Source organism: Pan paniscus, chromosome 6, assembly GCF_029289425.2.
Source record: "Pan paniscus chromosome 6, NHGRI_mPanPan1-v2.0_pri, whole genome shotgun sequence".
Classification (NCBI taxonomy): domain Eukaryota; kingdom Metazoa; phylum Chordata; class Mammalia; order Primates; family Hominidae; genus Pan; species Pan paniscus.
In genome coordinates this window covers 40,656,523-40,680,005 of record NC_073255.2, presented here as the reverse complement: position 1 = coordinate 40,680,005, position 23,483 = coordinate 40,656,523, and the positions used below count along the sequence as shown (strand labels likewise).

The window sequence follows — 23,483 nt, the reverse complement described above, 5'->3', positions numbered from 1 at the left end:
TGAGAGAAAAAAGGAAACTTGCTTTTTACTAAATATCTTTAGAATTTAGTTTTTAAAAAATAAAATGTATATTTTATAAGCTTTTCTTTCTTTGGGAAGCTAAGGGGAGGGTAATAATAAAAGTGAATATACCAACTTTGTAACAGTGTTTATTTCTAGATGGGAAAGGTTATGAAACATTTAAATTTTTCTTCTTTGTATATCAGTTTTTCTACAAGAACCATAAATTATATAATATTTAATTTTAACTTTTAATATTTAAAGGGGTTGATAATATGTTATACTACAAAGAAGTCAAGAATGCCTGAGAACAGGCTACCTGCAAATATAGTGATTGGGAGTACTGGGATAAAAGTTAAGAGAAAAATGATTAGAGTCCAGTAAGAGACTACAGAGTAAATGAGAGGCAGGCATCAGGCACAGGTTGCTGCAGATGCTGGCAACTACAGCTCCAGACAGCTGTACTGCAGGAATTCTCAATCTTGGCACTACTGACATTTTGGGTTGGATAATTCTTTATTGTGAGGAGTGCCTTGTTCATTGAAGGATGCTTGGCAGCATCCCTGGCCTTTACCCATTAGAAGCCAGTTAGCATCCCTCCTCCCCAGCTGTGGCAACCAAAAATGCTTCCAGACGTTGAGAGATGTCCCCTGGGGGGCATTTTTCAAATTTTGAATCCCCAAATCCTCTAGCACTGATACCACTATGCATCAAAAATAATGACAGTGACAGCCAGTAAGTTATAAATTCTTCTGTGTGCCAGTATTTTACAAGCATTGACTTAGTTAACCTTTATAATACCATGAGATAGATGCTACAGGTTGTGTATCACTTATCCAAAATGCTTGGGACCAGAAGCGTGTTGGATTTGGGGCTTTTTCACATTTTAGATATTTGCATTGCTCATCAGTTCAGCATCCCTAATCTGAAAATCCAAAATCCAAAAACTGGTTCAATGAGCATTTCCTTAGAGCATCACGTCAGCACTCAAAGTTTCAAACTTTGGAGTATCTGAGATTTCAGATTTTTGGATTAGGGATACTCAATCTGCATCATTATCAATACCATTTTAAGGTGAAAAAACAGAAACAAAAGTGAAATAACTTACTAGTGCCAAACAGTTAATAAGCGGTAATCAGTATTTGACACCAGGCAGTATGTTCTACTGCCTTTCTAAATACCCACTCTCATTTATCCATTAAAGACTCTGTGCCAAAATTCCCAACTACCTTCCAATCTGGTTAACCAGGTTGGACCATATCTGACATGGGATATTTTACCAGTATCTTCATTAACAATAACACTTAATATTTTTATTCAATAACTATAAGAAAGACATTGAGCTAGGCACTTTATATGCATTCAATGACTTCAATAATTACAAAACTCTACATAAGATTCTTTAAACAATTTTACAGCTAAGTAAACGAAACCTCTGAAAGTAACTTGCCAATGACAAATACCTCTACCAAGTAGCAGAGCTACAGCTCAATCTGAATGGCAAATCTCATGTCCTTAATCATACTATACTTCCCAGACTCTGAGCAGGCGAAAGGAACATGCTTCTTGACCTCTATGTCCTGACCCACTTCCCCCCCCCAGCCCCAAGGAGAGTCTCACTCTGTTGCGCAGGTTTAAGTGAGAGGCACAATCATGGCTTACTGCAATTTCTGCCTGCTGGGCTCAAGTGATCCTCCCACCTCAGCCTCCCGAGTAGCTGAGACTACAGGTGCATGCCACCACATCCAGCAAATATTTTTTTAAGAGATGAGGTCTCACTATGTTGCCCAGGCTGGTCTCAAACGCCTGGATTCAAGCAATCTTCCCACCTTGGCCTCCCAAAGGGCTGGGATTACATGCTTGAGCACCAGGGCCACTGCTTTTACTGCACTAACCACAATGAGTTTCAAATGGAAAAGTAAAGGATAAAGCAATTAAAAATTTAGAACAGGAAGAAGAGAGAAACTAAGTTCAATAGCCTTTAATCTTGTCATTAAAGGCTTGTCAAATCTTTAATTTGATACCCCTAGTATCAAATTCCACATCTGTCCTGAAACTAAATCATAACCTCTTTAGCTGGCTGAGAAAGATGGAAAAAAGAACATTTTACAAGATACAATAATAGATCTACGTCCTTTCAAGAATAACACTGATTCAGTGAATATTCTCCTAAAGTACTCAATCGAGTACCTCATACAAATGAGGTATTTGTAGGTTATTGTATTGACTCAAGTCAAGTACCTCATATAAATGAGGTATTTGTAGCTTATTGTATTGTCTTAATGATTCTATTATCATGACACAGAGGTTACCAAAATGTCATTCAAATAAGCCTGATAAAATAGTTTATTTCCCATACGCAAAGTCACCTTACTCAAATCATTGTGACTGGGAGCTCTAAAAACAAGCTATTTTGTAATGAGTGAGCAGTCCTTTTACTTGGTAGCAGAGTAAAATATAGCACCTGACAAACACAAAAATAGTTTGGTAATACTATTATTCTTCCCTGGAAATTTTTCCTAAGAAGTACCCTGAAGGTGTAAATTAAGTGTATTCCAAATTTTTCTGTGCTTCCTTAAGTATCACATACCCTTAATCCAAGTTATCTCATTTTTTTTTTCAAAAGTACCAATAATTGTAAGAAAGTAGTTGTGTAACTTTGGAAAAGTCTAGGGGCAAAGGTTATAGTAGTCCATTAGAGCTTAAAATTTCCTTGAAATCTCTTATCTCAGTTCCATCAATAAATTTGTCTTGTGACCTTGGGCAAACCATACTTCTGTGTGTCAGTGCCCTCATCTACGAAATGCAGATAAAAGCAGTACCTACAACAACACAGAGTTGGTGTGAGGAATAAGTGATCTCATTAGAATCATACCTTGGCACAGTGGACACTTGAATATCAGTAATAGGTAGTTGCAATGAAATGTATTTTATTACTATTCACATTTTCTCACAGAAAAAGAAAGGACCCTAGTGCAACTACTAAGAATAACGGTCAAAGGTGAAGTAGACAGCCTTAAGAAGGGAATAAACATTTGAAACAGGGATGCAGGGGGGTAAAGTAGAAGAGTAAGGTTGGCAATTTATTGACACTAAAGGGTACTGGCCTCAAAATAAGTAAAAAGGAATGTTGAAAGCAGTGAGGCTATGCCTGAGTTTGAACATTAATATTAATTTCTACTCACATTTAGTAGAGTAATATTTACTTCTATACCAAAATGTCAAATGGCCTATAATTACAAGACAAAATATAGCAGCCTTGTCTAATAATCTCAAAGTGACTTATAACTACAATTGATCCTTGTTCATTGGCTTTACTAAAGGGAAGGAAGTAGTATCATTAATGCAAAACAATAGAGAACTATAATCAGTCCTATCAAATCAAACTCTACTTAAACACAAGATCTGTGGAAACAACCCAAATCAAGTGTACTTCTGCATTATTTAGAAAACATTTAAGAATAGAGTTCAGAATAATATATACACTGGCTTAAGAAAAAAATTACTCAAGATAAAAAGAATATCTGTAACATTTCATATTTCTTCAAACTAATATTTTAATAAATCCAAATAAATTTTAGAATGTTCCAAATTAATGCCTATTTTACATTTATTTTGACTTTGAAATGCATTATACATGTTTTGCAACAATGTCATTATCATTCCCTCATTTTACTGCAGTTTAAGGGGAAATAACTGGATTTAAAATTTTTTTGTCCTTATTAAAACAAAACATAATATTTACAATTTAAGGTGTTACTCTATGAAAATTAAGAAACAAGAGTAACTAGAGTCAGTAATACAACACATGTACTTCAACCTAATAAGCAGGTTAAAATAACCCATGTCCTTCTTATCTTTGAGGACTTGTCCATGAAAGCCACATATTCTATCACTACTCAAGAATGTTAAATTTCAAGCCTAAAAATAAAACATTCATCACCTATTTGTTTATAAGGTTTTGAAGAAAGTCACAATAATATTTGTTTATAATAGCTAACGTCAGGTTTCTTCAGGTCTTTGGGATTGGGATCCCACAGTATTTATAATAAAAGAATCTGAGAAGTCCTGCTTTAAAGATGCTTGCTTATCTTTGTTTTACTCAGCATCTCAACTTCATATACATTTCTTATTAATCTCTAGATTTTCTGAGACTAAAGTAGTACCTGACATTTTATAAGTGATCATTAAATTTTTATCAAATAAATGAATGAGGAATGCAAAGATAAGATGTAGTCCTTGATCTTAAAAATCTTAGTATGCTAGAAGAGGTAAGATATGCAAACAAACAACGAACAAACAAGGCAGAATTTTATTAAAATCATGAATGAGATACCCCAAAGCGACAGAATTTCAGAAAACTGAGAAATCACACCAGCCTGGAAAGGAGGTCACATTTCAATGAGGCTTTGAAAGATGGAGTATCATTTCAATAAGCATTTCAACTTTCTGGGATATCTGTAGATTCAAGGAGCCACTTTTACCATTTTATAGCAATTGTATAGAAAAGAAAGCAAAGGATTTTTAGAAACAGAATCTTTAAGTCCTTTCAGAATGTTTTACCACGTTAGAGTAGAGGCAAGAGGAAAGCCTGAGAGGAGCTGGTGATCACACTGTGGAGCTTTTCTACCTTGTTCCTCTAACTCCTTCCTTCATTTTTCTCCTGGGTTTTGAAATCAATTTTGTTCAAATTCAAATCCTAGTTCAATCACCTACAAGTATATGACCTTGATCAAGATACCTACTTTATTAATTAAATGCACAGGGCTTGACATTTTAAAAAGCACCTCAAATGAAACCTATTAAGAGGTGAGACAGCAACAAACTATAGTTCTTAACCAAAATACATATTAGTGTCGTCTCAGGAGGTATTTCAAAATAGATGATCATATTCCATCCTAGACCCAAAGCCCAGAATACCTAGGCAAGTGTTTCCAAGAATACTTTGAAGAAGCTTCCCAAATGATTTGAAAGGTAGATGAAATTAAGAAATTCTTACATTCATGTTGTCCTGTCCCTAAAAAGAAAATTAAGAAATTCTAGTAAATAAGGATGACATAGGGCAATATGCCAGATTACATTAACATTTAAAGATGGCCCCACAGGAAAGGATCCTAATAAAGCAGGCTTCAACACAACCAGGTAAACCAGGAGGCAATATCACAAAAAGTGAGGAAGAGTTTCAAGGAAAAAATGGTCAGTAATGCCAAATAAGTTAAAGAAAAAGACAACCAGAAGGCCTTTTACTGATCTTTAATAAAAGTAGTTTTGTGTTAAGGAGAGAAGCCAAATGGTGAGAAATTAAGTACAGGATGGGAAATTTAAATGTAGAGGTTTATTTTTTTCTGGCTGTAAAATGAAGAAAAGATACCACACCAAGATGTTTTGCCAAGGGAGGGCGCTATTCTTTGTTTTACTTTTTAATAAACTTAATCTGGTGAAGATTTAATCTGTGAAGAACAATCTAGACCAGGCATCCCCAACCCACAGTCTGTGGCCTGTTAGGAACCAGGCCACACAGCAGGAGGTGAGTGGTAGTGAACACTACTGCCAGAGCTCCGCCTCCTGTCAGACCAGCGGCAGCATCAGATTCTCAAAGGAATGCAAGCCCTATTGCACACTGCACATGTGAGGGATCTAGGTTGCGTCCTCCTTATAAGAATATAATGCCTGATGATCAGTTTCATCCCGAAACCATCCTGCTCCCCTCCCACACACGCACACCCTGGCAGAAAAATTGTCTTCCACGAAACCAGTCCCTGGTGCCAAAAAAACTGGGAGCCACTGGTCTAGACTACATTAGATACATTCCATACATATGTTGATCTGGAATTTACTATAAGACAATTTCATTTCCACAAAATCTATTAGGGTATCCTTTAACATACACACTGATGTACATGCTAATACTAAAAGGCAAGCTAAACAAGCTCTATATAACCTGGCCCTGCAATTATCTTAAAAGAAGTTTACTTATTCTAATTACTGTAATTGCACCAGTACTAAGAACTAACAATTCTGCTGGATAGCTAGTAGCAAACATTCCAACCAGCTACTCAATAATTACCTCATTTGCCAATTCAAACAGCTTTCACTTGCTACACGTCTGAGGCTGGGAGGCGCTAAGAGGTATGTTAGGATCTTTCTTGCTATACTCAGAAATAGAAGCATTCTTTATACAACCCAGTTCAAGTGGACAATTACATTTTTAAATCATCATGTTACCAGAGAAATCCTTACTGCCTACTCAGAACATTTTCTTCATGATTATTTAGAAAATGATTATCCCAATTTTGTAGTAAAAGATACTGCCTGACCTAGGTTAGGTTAGGGTCTGCAAAGTTTCATAAGATATATACCAAATTTCTGTAAGTTCTTTTGCTAAACTGAAAACAGTTGAAATTGACGGTTTAAATACTGTCTATGAGCTGTCCCTCAATGTTCCTCTAAATTCTTCCCATTACCTGAAATTCTAATTGATCATTCAATACACATTCCTCCTTAAAAATGGGTGGATCACAAGGTCAGGAGATCAAGACCATCCTGGCTAACATGCTGAAACCCCGTCTCTACTAAAAAAAAACAAAAAATTAGCTGGGCGTGGTGGTGGGCGCCTGTGGTCCCAGCTACTCGGGAGGCTGAGGCAGGAGAATGGCGTGAACCCGGGAGGCGGAGCTTGCAGTGAGCCGAGATCACACCACTGTACTCCAGCCTGGGCGACAGAGCGAGACTCCATCTCAAAAAAAAAAATCAAGTATTCTTGTGAATACTATTAGTCTTTCAGATCCTGGAATAAGACTTTCCCTCTAATTTCTATTTTGGGCCAGCATTAATTAAGAAAATAAGAGTTTTAATTTGGAAGAAAATAGAGCTAGTTTTGAGTTACACGAATCAGAAAAAGTAGATTTTGCAGAAACACAGCAAAGGGCTCTACAAAAGTAGAGGGCAACTTACAGCTGGCCACGTGGCATGCTGGAGTGTAAGTAAAGGAGAAATATCAGGAAAACAGATATTATTTTACCTGGATATCTAATGGATAGAAGACGGGAAGCAAGGTGTTGATTTATTCTTCATCAGGTAGCATGTTCTATACAGTGGTTCTAAGAAGTAGCTTTCAAAGCAGAAGTGGGTAGTTTTTAACTCTTTGAATTAGATAACCTATAGATTCTTTTAAGTTCTTACTTTTTATAAATCTCATATACCAAAACGTATCCCCTAAGGACCAGGGATGAAGTATTTGAATCATACCATGATTATGTGAATTATATCTCACTATATTTCTTTAAAAATAAAAGAGTATTGTACTCATTTATTTTTAAGTTACAACATTCACAAGAAATATAACAATGAAATTGTCATTAGTGGTGTGACTATACTTAATAAAAAGCTAGGCAAAAAAAGTTTCAAAAAGAAGACTTTTGACATTAAAAAAGTTGCAAGTACAAAATTTCCAAATAAAGAACAGTACTTTTTAAAAAATTTCAAATAAATAATCAAAGGCAAGTAAAATAAAATGTAAAACCTCTAATACCAAATTAGCAAATACCAAATTTGACATTTAAAAGAGATTTCCGAGCAGCTGTGGACCTCACCAAGACAATGCAGACTCCACTGACTATTCCTGTGCCTGTGTTCCAGTTACCCTGGGGCCCTGATGGCTTCAGCCATGGCACTGCCCCTGATGGATGCTGGGGCCCTTGAAGCCAGAGGTTCCTGAAATCCAAGAGTGGTCCCATAGTTCAAGAATCGCAGGAATCCCTGGAGCAGTGGGCTCGAGCTGCCCTTCGGGAGTGTTACCTCTGCAGCATGCTGGCTACAGTGCGTCGACAGGTGAGCTTCACACTGCACGACTGTGTGCACAAGGCTGCCCACTTCGGAGCCACCAATCTGGACACGGCCAACTTCTATGTGTCACAGCTGCAGACTCCCATAAGTGTGCAGAGACACTGCTCTAATGTAGTGACATTATTTCACATACCTTCAAGCCTGAGCAGCTGGAGCACAGGCATGGGAATAGTCAGTGGAATCTGCATGGTCTTGGCGAGGTTTGCAGCTGCTCAGAAATCTCCTTTAAATGTCAAATTTGGTATCTGCTAATAAAGATCTGTGTTCACCTTTCTGCTTGAGTCTAAGCCACAGTATCCCAGGCCTCCCAGTGTTCCCAAGCCAGGAACTCTGGGCCTCATGGAGTTATGGGCCCCCTTGGAATTCTGAGCCAAGCTCCAAGCAACTCTGGACTCCTGAGACCTCCTGGGTCTAATCAGTAGAATTTTGCAACTCTAGGAATTCTAGGTCCCATTGGAAGGAATGCTCTACCTCACAGAACTCTGAACTCTCCAGATACAGGCCTGATGCCATTTCCTAAAGTCTGAGGCTTGGGGGTGGGGTAATACAGGTGGGCAAATTACAGAGTGGGAAGTTATGGGAAGTTATTTATTGAAGAGACTGCAAAGTTCAGCCATCCTGAAGACACTCTCAAATGCTTCCCTCCTGCTAAAGAACCAACTTCTCCAGGAAAATAAAAGAGATTTCCACTCAATATTGGCAAGGAGGAGACACATATGAGCATTCACACACCTATAGAAACTGTATTAGTTGGTATGACATTTTCAGTTAACATCCTTTACCATGCCATTTACTTCTAGGAATGAAACACACAGAGAAAAACACTGCAATAATATTTTAACAATAAAAAAAGTGTGTGTGTGGTGGCAGAGGGAGACCTTCCAGGTCCAACAATGGGAGGCAGGCTAAGCGTATTATGATACACCTATAAAAATATTATTCAGCCATTGAAAATTAGCTTTTAAAAATCTGACATAGAGAAATGCTTGCCACAGCATTAGATGAAGAAAGTATACAAAATAAATATGGTATTACAGCTATGCCTAAGATGCAGAAAAATAACAAAATTTAACAATGGTGATGTCCTCTCTCTTAAAATGCCATATACTTCCTTCATATTACTTTTCTAATCAAAAAACATTTTGTAACAAGTCCTAGTTTTTATAGGAAGAAAATTTCAAGCCATATATCTGAATATCTGTTATATCAAAAAAAAAAACAGGAGTTATCTAAATATCCAACCACATTTCAAACAAATATATAATTCATGTTGATTCAACAACAAAGGCAAACATCCACATATATAAAATCAGGTCCAAAATCTCAAAGTAAAACTTTTTTTAAAGTTTATTAACTTTAAAAAAAATCAATTCCTAAGAGTCTTCCTATCACTAACATTAAATACCTGACACAGTCAAGGGAAAACAAGATACTCGAAAGGTTTGCAAGGGGTAGCATTAATATTCAGCAACTATAAAGCAAGTGCACCCTTCAGACTAAATAGTCATATCACATAAAAAACTTGAGCACGATATTTACCTGCACAGAATAGACAGGTAAAAAGTCATATTGTGTTTTTAAGAATATAAGCTACTCAGCTAAACCATGTTTTAAGAAGGAAAAGAATAAATTCTCAACCATCTTTTAAATCTGACTCTCACCAGAAAAGAGCTTTGCCCAGCAATCTATACTGAATTACAAAGAGCACACATTTGCCCCGAATGTTTATAATCAAAAGAGTTCAACCAAAACAGAAGTCCAAAGTAAGGATTAATCAAATATTTAGCTTATTAATTGCATATCATTGTCTACCATCCCTGCTTTCCCTTTTCTTCATTCCTCGTTTTGGATCTTAAAACTAAGTCATGAAAATGCACTAATAAAAATATGTTTAAAATTAACATTTATTCAATTTACAGATGTACTAGGTATTTTACATATATAATATATATATGTAGTATGCTCATATACACAATTATCTCAAGCCCTCTGTGAGGCAGGGGTGGTCACTCACAGTACACAGCATTCCTGTGTAAGTATCTCCACTCTACCACCATCCTACACCCACAAGTTCTTAAGGAACCCTACCACAGCTCTTTTATTTTTATTTTTTATATTTTTTTAGAAATGGGGTCTCACTCTGTTGCCCAGGCTCGTCTCGAACCCCTAGGCTCAAGCAATCCTCCTACCTGGGCCTTCCAAAGTGCTGGGATTACACACATGAATGAGCCTGGCCTTCGTTTACTTTTTGTAATCACAACACAATGCTTGGATTAGAAAAGACAAGGTAAGGTTTGGAGCAATGGCTCATACCTGTAATCCCAGCTAAGGTGGGTGGATCACTTGTAGTCAGGAGTTGGAAATCAGCCTGGCCAACATGGTGAAATCCTGTCTTTACTAAAAATACAAAATTAGCCTGGTGTGGTGGTGCACGCCTGCAGTCCCAGCTACTCGGGAGGCTGAGGCAGGAGAAGACTGCTTGAACCCAGGGGAACGGAGGTTGCAGTGAGCCGAGATCACGCCATTGCACTCTAGCCTGGGCAACAGAGTGAGACTCCGTCTCAAAAAAAAAGACTAGGTAAATATTTGTTGTGAAAAGGAAAGTGAGATTCAAAGTGATCTGTCCAGGGTCATACAGCTTGTCTGTGACAGAAATTGAAGTTTTAAACTGGACTAAGTATGATATTCTTTTCAGTGTAACAGCTGCTGCACTTTTTCAAAGTAGATATAAAGTTAGTTTAAATACAGAAGGCTTATTTTCATGGTGTGACAAAAACATAAGTCAAAAACATGAATAAAATTTTACAAAATTGCCAAAATAAATTGTAAATTCCAAATTTAAACACAATAGTGAGTTACTAGTTTCAAGATTCTAATCGATCCTATCAGACTAATAAAGTTACCACATAAATCTAAATAAAAACTCCCGACTACATGGCACTTTAAATGTACATTACTATACCCTTTATTCAACTAAATGTAATTAGTAGTGTGCATTTCCCTGGAAATTCCTTTGAGGGTAGAAGTAATCATTTTCATTTTCATGTCATCCGCTTGATCAGTAATTCTTAGCACTTACACTGCTGATGTACATAAACTTAATTACTAATCATTCAATTAAAATTTACCCTCTGAACCAGGACAAGCATGCTATGAAAGAGCTCATCCTTTATGTTATTGCTGTAATTATTTCCATCTGTAACATAATAAACAATTTATAGCCTTTGATCATTAAAAACTTGAGTTAAGAATGAACTCTTCATAATCAAATCTTCACATTTGATTCTTTGATATGCATAATTACCTTGTATTTATCATCTGCTTACTTAGAGTTCTGGGCAGTACAAGAAACAAGCCCCAAAGTCTAAAACTTTCTTCCTTCTAAATATCAACCTATTTGTTTCAACTGTTAGTAAATTTGGGGGACATGCTACTTTGTTTATCAAAATATATGTAAATATTATAACTCTGCAACACTCGTAGGCATATGCAGATAATTTTAATTCCCCAGCTAAATTTTTCCAGAGCTTTTTATCTCCACCATTTTTTTCTAAGGCAGTCCAAAATAACAATTTTACGAATTTTTCTACATTTTTAGGCATCGAAAAAACTATTCTATTCACATACCAATTAATTCTATAATACAGTCAAATACTGGCTTTTGAACACTTCAAAATTATTTCAGCTCTATCTTTTCCATATTTCTTCCTAAAAATTCAGTCCAAAAGTCATTACGTGAGACTGACAGAGGCAGGTGTCCATGCTGGAGAGAAATCCACAGTGGCCCAGAACAGGGTATTAGGGTATTAGAGCCTACGGAATGAGGAAAAGTTTCTAATAGAGCATACGAATGGACTAGCATGAGATGTCTGAGTTAAACAGGATGAGGGGGCATCCACATGAGAAGAATGGCCTTGCATAAGACATCACAGCACAAGAGAGGTAAGCAGGGCCACTGCCTCCCCCTTAATTACACTAATCCCCCTGCAATTAACTAATCCATTACCTCCCTCTGGTTCTTCCCTAATATTTTTCAGAGAAGAAAGGGAAGAACCTGAAGGAGGTGATGGATTAATTACAGGGGGATTGATCAAATAAGTACACATATGGAAGATAATGGTATTTTCACCATCAGAGGACAATACAAATATGGGAGAGATGAAAATTAGGACCCCTACAGTGATGGAATGAAATTGGAGATTTAAGTGTGCACTTACATTTTTCAATACATACACACACACACATATATATAAATGTGTGTGTCTGTGTGTGTATAACATACACTTGTTACTTTCTGATTTTGATGGTATATTATGGCTATATAGGAGAATATCCTTGAGGAAAAGAGATATACTAAAGTATTTAGGGGGACAAAAGAGAAGCATCCATCTCAAATATCCTAGGAAAAAAGTTATGTACTGTACTTGTAACTTTTGTTTAGAATTGTTTCAAAATTTAAAATTAACACATTATTTTCAGCACAGTAATCATGTGCAGTAAATAATGACGTACACTTCTAATTATATAAAATACTTTGTACCTATAATTTTCAATATTTTAGGTAGATGACCTTTTTGAGATTCTAAATATGCAATCTGTCTCCAGAATATAAAGACGTGATAAAAATCTCAATTATATTTCAGAAAGTTTGGCAAGTCAGTGAACCCATTCAGCATCCCCCTTCCCTGCTAAAAATTTGATCCACAGCCTTCAGTACCTTAGCCACTGCTTTAAATGGCTATATACTCCTATATAGTAAAACAGACCAAAAAAACCCCAAGACCTAGATATAAATACATGAAAATTATTACTTAAAATGAGGATTTTTTTTTTTCAAAAACAAAGTTTGAGTAAAATTAACAAGGTTGGCAAATTTACCACTACAAAGGTCTTTCATGGGAGACAGGTTATACCTTCCCAATCTCTAAAATAATTCTAAGGTTCTGTAGTTCAATAGTGAAACAAGTACAATATCCTGGCATAAAACTATCTTTCAGACAAAATCCACCTGCTGTGTATTAAAAAATGTAATACTTGAAAACTTCCTGCCTTGGGAGAGAATAAACCTGATTCATAATACAAAAACCACTCAATCTACAAATGCTTTCAACAGAAAGATGGACTAAATATAAAGGGAGAAATTCTGACCTCCTTTGGTGCTAGACTGTAGTCATAGCTAGGCAGAAGGTGATATTATTATCTCATATTTAAAATTACATTTCAGACTTATGTGATACAGTCACCTAAGAAAATGATGGACCCACTTGACCCACAATAGTATTTGGCCTCCATGACCTAGACTAGGAAAGATTTAGAAATTACCCATTATGGAGAAAGAAAGAGCAGTCTTCCTTGCCAAGATGAAAACTACATACTAAATGAGTCTTCTATGTGAGAATTACATTTCTATCTGTAAAGAAGTTACACTAACACGTGCTCCCTTCATGTCCTTGCCTTCCGTTCAGTACTGAGTTCTTTTAAAATACTGACAGACTATGCGGCCTTCATATTTCTGTCCCAACATCTAGCTAATTAAAATTAACAAATGTGATACCATTTTTACTTCAGTCCACCTATCCAATCAATCTTGAGTGTATTCAATACCAAGAGAACAGTTTCTCTAGGTCTGACAAACATGACCATCCTTAACTAATTCAGCCTATATACTATGAAGTTTATCTTAGGCCTCTCGGTCTGTCAAAAGAAAGGATAGCTGTGTTTTTCGACACTGGAGTTTCTTGTATTATTTTCAAAGACCGTATTAGGATAGTATATGTATGAGAAGCAAAAACAGATTAAGAATCATAATTCAATGACTTGCTTATATTTTTAAAATCACATTGATGACTTTTTAAAAGACTGCTAAATGAAACTGGTATATTATCAAGATTACATTTCTTACATATGTCAATCCAGATAGTGCTCTTGTTACAGAACCACATTTTTTTTTTTTTTACGTTTGAGACAGAATCTCACTCACTCTGTCGCCCAGGCTGAAGTGTAGTGGCACGATCTCGGCTCACTGCAACCCCTGCCTCCCAGGTTCAAGCAATTCTCCTGCCTCAGCCTCCTGAGTAGCTAGGATTACAGGTGCACACCACTACATCTAGCTAATAGACTGCAATCTGTAAGACTGATTTTCCAAGTATTTTTCCTAACTACACTGTTCCATGATTAAGACACTGGATTTAAGCCATTAATTCAGATTAAGAATTAAGCAAACAAAACATGAATATACGAATTACTGAAAAAAAGTACCATTTTTTCTCAAGAATTAGTAAATGATTAAGATAATGGCATGCTTTTTAGCTGTAAAGTCTCCTTTCTCTAAACTTCCATAACATTTGGTTTACACATTTCTTATGCCACTTAACACATTATGATTCATGGTATAGTTATGTATATATTATTTTCCTCCTCTACTATTATAGTGTATTCATGTACCTTTAAAATCCCTCTCAAGCAACTAAAACAGTCATAACATCCATGGAATGAATAGCCTAGCCTTCAAATACACCATAAATCTCTTCAAATTCAGAAAAAAAAAATTTCCTTTTTTCTTAATATATAATCTTTACTAGCATAAACTTTTAAAAAACAATTTTGCTGGCCAGGCATGATGACTCACACCTGTAATCCCAGCACTCTAGGAAGCCAAGGAGAGAGGACTGCTTTAGGCCAGGAGTTCAAGGTTAGCCTGGGCAACACAGTGAGACCCCATCTCTACAAAACAAATTTTGTTTTATTTTTATTTTTTTAATTAGCTGGGCATAGTGGTGTGTGCCTGTAGTCCCAGGTACTTGGGAGGCTGAGGTGGGATGATCACTTGAGTCCAGGGGCTCAAGGCTGCAGGGAGCTCTGATTATACCACTGGGCTCCAGCTTGGGCACCAGAACAAGACCTTGTTTCAAAAAGAAATGAAGAAAAGGGAAGGGGAAGGGGAAGGGGAGGGGAAAGGGGGGGAGGGGGGAGGGGAAAGGGGGGAGGGGAAAGGGGGGAGGGGGGAGGGGAAAGGGGGGAGGGGGAAGGGGGAGGAGGAGGGGGAGGGAGGAGGGAGGATGGGGGAAGGGGGAAGGAGGAAGGGGGGAGGGGAAAAAGGGAAGGTAAAAAAAGAAAAAGGAAAAGGGAAAGAAAAGAAAGGAACAATTTGCCAGTATGTGCCAAGAGCCACAAAATGTTCAAATACTTTGATCTAATAATCCTACTTCAGGAATTATTAACAAATAAATAATAATGATACTGCCCTCTGTCTGCCAACATACATACAACAAAACTCTGTGTGTTTAAAGATCTTCATTGCCATGCTATTTGTAACAAGGGTAGGGGTAAAAACAAACCTAGTGTCCATCAGTAAAAAAATAAATTACAGGTCAGGCGCAATGGCTCACGCCTGTAATCCCAGCACTTTGGGAGGCCGAGGCAAGTGGATCACAAGGTCAGGAGTTCAAGACCAGCCTGGCCAAGATGGTGAAACCCCATCTCCACTAAAAATACAAAAATTAGCTGAGCGTGGTGGTGGCAGGCACCTATAATCCCAGCTACTGGGGAGGCTGAGGCAGAGAATTGCTTGAACCTGGGAGGTGAAGGTTGCAGTGAGCCGAGATAGCGCACTATACTCCAGCCTGGTCGACAGAGCAAGACTCTGTCTCAGAAATAACATAACATAACATAACATAACATAACTTACAAAAATTATAGCATATTCCATCTCAGATTAGAATACACATATAGCCATTAAGCATTATCGTTAAAATGTTGACCAAAATTTCCATTCTGTAAAATTTTTATTGCAGCATTATTATGAGATTAAACAAAACAAATCATTCAAATGTCAAATGATGAAGCAATGGTAAAATATCAGATAGCCACAGCTGGAAACATTATGCAGTGGTCAAAGTAAAATATGGAAGATAAACACAGCATATATTAATGATTATTATCTCTTGCTGCTAAGTCTTTATTTTCCTTTTTTTCTCTTTTTAGTATTTCCTAACTGTCATGTAATTCAGGAATTAGCATGAAAAAATATCCTTTTCAAAAAGGCAGGTCCTCCTTGATGACTCCAAATAAGTCTCACCATGTTTATTTCTTTCTAGAAAATAGCAGTTTGTAATCATTTGACTTACTGTTTGCCTATCTCCCTAAATTAACATAAACTCTGGTAATCTTCCTACATAAATCAACAACATAATTGCTGGAAATTTATAACTCCAAGAATGTAGTATTTATATAGGAAGACCAATGAACTAAACCAAAGGGTAAGAAAGAGAACAAACCAAGCATATACACTTTTAAAAATTAAGCTTGTAACAAACGGTTTTGGTAGGGCTACTTAACCATTTAAAAAATATACATCAGATTCCTGCCTCACAACTTAGATCAAAAAAACCATACAGATTTAAGATTTCAAAATAAAAAATTAGTCTTTAATTAGTCATTTAGTCTTTATATTTAATATGTAGTAAAACTTCTAATAACCTTGAATCAAGCAAGAAGACATTAAGTAAACCACAAAGAAAAAGACTGAGGTCGGGCATAATGGCTCACACCTGTAATCCTAGCACTTTGGGAGGCCAAGGCAGATGGATCGCTTGAGCCCAGGAGTTCAAGATTAGCCACGGGCAACATGGCGAAACATCACCTCTACAAAAAAAATACAAAAACAAAAAATTAGCTGGGCACGGTGGCACACAATTGTAGTCCCAGCTACTTGGGAGGCTGAGGGGAGAGGATGACTTGAACCCAGGAGGCAGAGACTGCAGTGAGCCAAGATTGTGACACTACACTCCAGCCTGGGTGACAAAGCAAGACCCTGTAGGGAGGGAGGGAGGGAGGGAGGGAGTGAGTGAGTGAGGGAGGAAGGAAGGAAGGAGGGAGGGAGGGAGGGAGGGAGGGAGGGAGGGAAGGAAGGAAGGAAGTAAGTAAGTAAGTAAGTTTGGATAATATAAAAATCAAGCTAATAGAAAACACAACACACAAAAAATTCTGGAAAAAAAAGTCAATGCCTACCAACAACAAAATAATAATAATGCCCTCAGAGTACCTACCTACCTAAACTTAAGAAAAAAAAAGTTTTTAAAAATAAACTGGAACACACCATTTATAAAAGAATATCAAAGATAAATAAACAATAACTTGCGACGGCCAGGTGTGGTGGCTCACACCTGTAATCCCAGTACTTTGGGAGGCCGAGGCAAGTGGATCACCTGAGGTCAATATAGGTGTTCAAGACCAGCCTGGCCAACATGGTGAAACCCTATCTCTACTAAAAATACACAATTAGCTGGGGGTGGTGGTGCACACCTGTAGTCCCAGGGAGGCTGAAGCAGGAGAACTGCCTGAACCTGGGAGGTGGAGGTTGCAGTGGACCAACACTGCACCACTGCACTCCAGCCTGGACAACAGAGCAAGACTCCATCTCAAAAAATAAATAAATAAAATAGCAACAATAAAATACAGATGAAAATAAGATACCACGTTTTAGGAATCAGATTAACATCCAACGTTGGCAGTATTCAGGAAAAACAGTGCTGTCAACACTTGATGAGCGTACAAAATGGTACACAACTTGTTTTAGAGCAATTTGGTATTATGTATCAAAACCCTTAAATCAATGCATCAATCTTAACAGCAATTCAAACTTCCAAAGCTTTATTATTCTAAGAAAATAAATAAAAATTGAAGCAAAGGTATAACTATAACGATGTTATTATAGTACTAATACTAGCTAGCAATTTTAACTATCCTGACAATATGACCAAGAATGATATATTCAACCTATACAGGCCATTAAAGTCTACAATTTGACCAATAGATAGGTTATGAAAGAACGTACAATATCACAAGATAACCACAATTTAACTACACATTTAAAAGGCAATCATAGAACATTACAGATACACATAAGAATACTAAATGTTCCTATACTTAAGAGTTATTATCAATAGGTGACAGATGACAATATTTATTTTCGTTTTGCTTTTCTGCATTTCCCAATTTCTGCAATGAAATATATTAACTTTATTTTTTAAGTGCTTTAAAGAATATTCAGATTTAACAGCTAGAAGGAATGTACAAAATTAAAATAGTGGACATGTGGAATTATGTGATTTTTTTCTTCTAAACTTTCTTTTTGAAACTTTTTCTAAGATAAAATTCACCATTTTAAAGTGTATAATTCAATGGTTTTTAGTATATCCCCAATGTTGTGAAGTCATTATCAGTTAAGTTACTTCTATTAATAAAAGCAAAATAAAAATACAGAGCTCAAGGAAAAATCTTAAAATCATAACTCAAAACATTTCACGGAATTAACATATCTTAAAAATACCATAAAATGCTCAACAGCCTAGATACAAAATTTTGAGCCAATATTATCTTTCAATTTTTTCAAATAACCTGATAAACTGATATAGATGTTATTTTATCAATTCAAACATCAACAGGCAGTGGAGGAAAATGACAACTAGGATAGTCATCGTATATCCTATCACTAACTAAGTAACTCCTAAACTTTCTCTGATAAGGCATATACCAAAAAAAAATTAGGATAAACTCTGAATCCCAAAAAATGGCCAAACCAACATATTCTAAGCTCTCTCCCACTGGAAAAAAAAATAGAAGTGCCAATATGCCACTAAACACATGTGGCATAGGTCAAATACATTATTGACATATCATTAAATGTTTAAAATTCTGTTATCACAAAAATTTTGCAAAGTTCAAGATTACAGAAATGACTGAATTTTGGATTCTATCTTCCTAGGATTCAGAATAATAGGTTTAATACTACCTGTTTTAAAAACTATTTCAAGTTAAATAAAGCAAACTACAGTCTTCTGAGTTCTGCCTCCTTGAAGAATTCTAGTAAAAACAGGATATTACAATTAAAAATTTATTCTCTATCACAGTTAAGTCTAATTAGGGAGCACACTAATGATAGTCAAGTTCCAAGCCAAACAGGTTAGACAACTTCACTGAATAGAGATCTACATGTCTTCATTATTTGATATGCCTAAATTTTTAAAGATTCAAAATCAAGAATTCTAATCTCCCCATCAAATTGCCAATCAGGGTCTCCAAAATCCTGGCTAGTCTACCTTTCCAGCTTAATTTTAATTGTAAAGTTACATCTTAGGGGTCAGATCCTAAAGTCAGTGTGCTGTGAAAAAAATCTTGAAAAATTCCTTATATCATCCATAAAGCACAATTACATACAAGCTAACAACCTATCTTCCTCCTCCACTAAAATAGGTAACTGTTTCTTTGAACACATAAACAGTGACCAATTTGTATTTAGGTGCCCTGTTGTCCCTAGACTATAACATTCAGCAAAGTGAGGAGTTCACACTATCAAACTATGTGGAAGCTGATAATGACTAGGAGAATAGCAAATGCACCTCTCCCACTTCACACCCACTCTAGGCCAGATGCTCATTCCAGTGGAATAACAGGAAAAATTACTTGTACTATTTAAGTTCTCTAGTTCTCATTCTCATTCATTCTCTCTTTCACTGAATTCATCTAAGTTCAAGGCATATTGGATGTACTCTTATAAACACTGCACTATACCCAGTATCCCCAGATTAGCCTCTGCATGGTGGTTAAGAACATCCCAGACTAACTGAGCAGTAGACTGGGTTTGGTTCTGCCATCTCCTAGCAATGTAACCATGGGCAAGTAACCTAATCTCTCTATGCCTCAGTTTCTTCAGCTCCAAAATGGGATAACAATACCTACTTCATAGGGCTGTTGTAAGAATCGTGAGTTAGCAGATAATGCCCATAAAGTACTGAAAACATTACCTGGCACATAAAAAAGTTATGTAAATGATGGCTATTATTTCCCCCAACAGGACTGCTCCTTCAATCTTGGCCCCAATTCTATCCTTCAAAAATTTGTCCTAATGCCTCCCTTTTCAAAAGAAGGCAATAATAATCTCCAACTGAGGCAAACTGTCCTATACCCTTAAACTTCTATGGCTCTTAACTTCTGTATGATTCTACTGACTCATATTTCTATGTGGTTTATCTTGTCATATAAATCAGAAGCTCCTTTAAGACAGAAAATATGGGAATACACAGCATGCTTCTTTGATACAAATAAGTCACTCAAGCAAGTACTCAATAAACATTGCTTATGAAGCAAGATTATTAAAGGTTTTCCAACAAAGTACAAAGAGTTTAATAAAAAAAAAAATCTGTTACAGATTCTCAGTTGATATCAATGTGTAAGTTGTAAATGAACTGTCGTAATGTGGGAGCCAAATTTATTCTGAGTTTAGATCCCAAAAATGAGGATTTAGCTCATAAGGAATAGCTGAAAGTTTTTAAGTCAAGAATATTAAAGCAAGGTTGGTTTCAGCTTTCTATGATTTGCAAATGATGCTGTTAGAGACAGCCTAAAATCTGAAAAATAAATCTACATATTAGATACTAAGTGATTAGATACTTAGTAAGTGACTATGTATTAGGCACTACACCTATATAGATGAAAATATCTAATACCTGCACTCAATATATCTATTCAAATGTAGTTAATTAAACAATGTTCAAGGCTCAGTGGGAAAACAGAGTAAGGATATTAACACTTGAAAGTAAGGATATTAACACCTATTTTTCTTTGGCCTCAGTTGAAGTCTTATCATTAGGAAGAGAAAAAAGAAAAGCTGCATTTCACAAAGGGATTAATTAGAAAAGCTAATAAGTAATATACATCTAGAGACTGAATATTTCCTCTAAAAATCAAAATCAGATGACTATTTGATTTTTTTCATTTGGAAAAATGCCACAGAGATTTTAAATCAACTCTCTGGCCTTGATCACCAGACATTATCCTACTAAGTATAGTTTAAAAAGTAATTCTTTAAACAAAAATTCTAAAGTCAAAGGAAATTTTTTAAATTGTTACAGTTCTCCCAATGGACCTAGGAGGTTTTCCCATAAGTGAAAAAATTCTATTTGTCTACAGTTTGTCACTTGAGATTATTAATATTATATATGTAAAGGTAAGATACAGTGTTTCTTCATATAATGATGATGTTACCAACCTACCGAAGAAAAGGTATGCTCTGCATTATTTTATCCCTCTATCTAGACCCATCTCTACTCCACAGCTGCAGTTTGCAAGCTAGATATACTATACTTCTACTCAACAAGAGATACATAGACAAGGTAACCAATGCTATAAAGTATCAAATTTGCAAATTCTGTACCTGTTTTAACTGTGAACTCTGACGATGTATACAACTTCCAAAGAGCCAAAAACTGACCAACAGGTAAAATATTGCAGTCAGTAGATAAAATATTCTACCTCCCAATAAAGGAGTATTTCACAGCTAGTTCAATTAACCTAATTCAGCACCAAAATAAAAATACTAGATGTTGAAACATAGTTAACAAAAATGTATACTACCTAAAAAGTCCAGCATCAACTCAACTTTCTTTGTTAAGGATAGCTAATCCACTACCCTGCAATTCACCTTCTTAAATAAGAGAAATACAACAAAGTTACACTATACAATATTCGTAACTTAGGTTCTAAAGTCAGCCTATATGAGGTGAAAATACTGTATAGTCATTTAAGAGTAAGACTGTCATTGAAGATAACTAAACTTATAGATGGGAAAGATACAGTGTGTTTCTTCATATTGAATAATGATGCTACCAACCTACAGTCAAAATTATCCTTAACAGTATTTTCAAATGGACTATAGGCAGGGTAATGTGTTCATGGAATAAAACACAAAAGAAAACAGACTGAATAAGAGAACCAGGAGAGTCATATTTTACTCATTCCAGTGCTTACATTCAATTAATGAATTCCAAGGGTAATCAACTACATTATTATGATCCTCTATCCTACCTTTCTTTTCAAAATTCAGAGCACATTAAGTTAAATGCTTATATGATACTCCACTATAGCATATAAGCCAGAAAACAAAACTATCCTGGAGTAGTAAGTAACCACCAGATGCTATTTTCTTTTGTAGCACTATGAATTGAAGATAACTTCTCTAGAGTTCCACTCCAACACTATCACCCACCATTTCTCAACTTGTAGTTTCTACCTTAAAATAAGAGGCAAGAAGACATAAATCCCATTATGCCACTGAGTTAAATTTTAAAATGTATGCACATAAGAGAAAATACAACAAAGATATGATCACTGTAGATATCTGTGCCAGTGTTTTCTTAAATCTATTCAGAGTTGACTAACGTTTAAAACTTAAACCAAAGTTCCATTTTAGTAAGAAATCATATCTTACCCACTACCATAAGCGTGAATTCAAAACCTCTCTTCACCGATTTTCTGTATACTTGATTTGGGAGATTGGCAAATCCCACATAGCCTTCAAGGTTCTTCTGTTGCTGACAAAAGCAAAAAGGGCCAAGTTATTCATGTATCAACAGTACTATTCAATCACACTTTCAAATTCCCTTCATTAACCTATTTTAGAAAATTATACTATTATTCACAGCAAATCAAACTACTTCCATGGCATTATCAATAAAACTATCAATTCTTAAATGGACAAAATTATTTGAGCATGAGTTGACTGACAATATAATGGTTAATTATAAAAATCCAAGGGAATGAAATAAAAATTTAGAAAACCTGCCTCAGAGCAAAGATTTCAATTGACAGTAGTTAGTAACAAGATGATTGACCAACCAACTAAAAAAGCAAAATAACAAAGGATTCTTCACAATAAAAAAATTCAAATCCCCTTCATATCATATTAAGAATCCTTTTTAATTATCTCCTTTGATCACACTGACTAATTATACCACAGGTATGAGATTCTTGAAATTTGTCTTCTTATTCATGAAATGAAATCAAAATGTTGAATTTAAAGCAATTTTAAAAAATAAACTCTTGAAGGCTCTTGTGATCAGTGTCAACCAGCTACAGTATCATTCAAGCTGTTATGCCAGGTCCAATTTTGTCACTTCAAGGTTTCACATGATCCTACTGCCTTTATCTTCAGGTTTATCCAGGTTTTAAAGTAACTTATAACTTCATTTTCTATTGGTTTTTTATTCCTAGATGACCTCAACAATAGTTTCGCGAGTAACTGAAAGAAATCTACTTCCAAATTGGTGTAGTAAATAAGTCTGACTTCTAACTTACCCATGGGTGAGAAATGCTGTCCGTAGTTAAGACTATTTGAATAAGCAGAGTCTCATTGGTTAATTTTACTTTGGAGGTAGTCTTATCTCAACATTAAAAAATAGCAAAAAGAGGCACACATTCTCTTAAAAGTTTCTGCCACATTTAAATTCTCATTTAAAAAGCAATCATGGGATCAAAACATCAATTCAATACATTTGGATTTAACAAAGAACAGAAGTCTACAATGTTTACTAGTCATGTAGCTAAATATTCCATCCATAATCTTTGGCTCTTTTGTTCATTTCATAAAACTAATTCTTAAGCCAAATTTTAAAAACGAAGCCCATTAAAATGAAAAGCTAACTATAAACATAATAATTAGGAGACTAATCAGAATCTAACATTTTTAAGTCAAATATTTGAAAGTCTGCTATGAGTGGAGTTAGAAATATGCATTAAACCTAAGGTTTCCTTGGCTCATATTTCATCCAACTGTAAATTAAATTTAAGTTAACTGAGACTGA

The 23,483-nt window shown here is 35.7% G+C and overlaps 1 protein-coding gene and 1 pseudogene across 3 annotated transcripts in view; one reads left to right on the top strand and one right to left on the bottom strand.

The window, feature by feature from the left end:
* The window catches only part of SEPTIN7 (septin-7), a 104,402-nt gene that overhangs the window by 50,378 nt on the left and 30,541 nt on the right, over positions 1 to 23,483 (bottom strand). For 2 of the 3 annotated variants that reach the window (XM_057302846.1, XM_003833365.5), the window contains exon 2: positions 22,112 to 22,214. In XM_057302846.1, the coding sequence (XP_057158829.1) occupies positions 22,112 to 22,121 (10 nt within the window). In that variant the 5' untranslated portion in view covers positions 22,122 to 22,214. Of the gene's footprint in view, positions 1 to 22,111; positions 22,215 to 22,977; positions 22,997 to 23,483 lie in introns of those variants that run through there. The other variant, XM_057302848.2, reaches the window with a different exon arrangement.
* LOC103784144 (gem-associated protein 7-like) lies at positions 7,504 to 8,126 on the top strand (annotated as a pseudogene).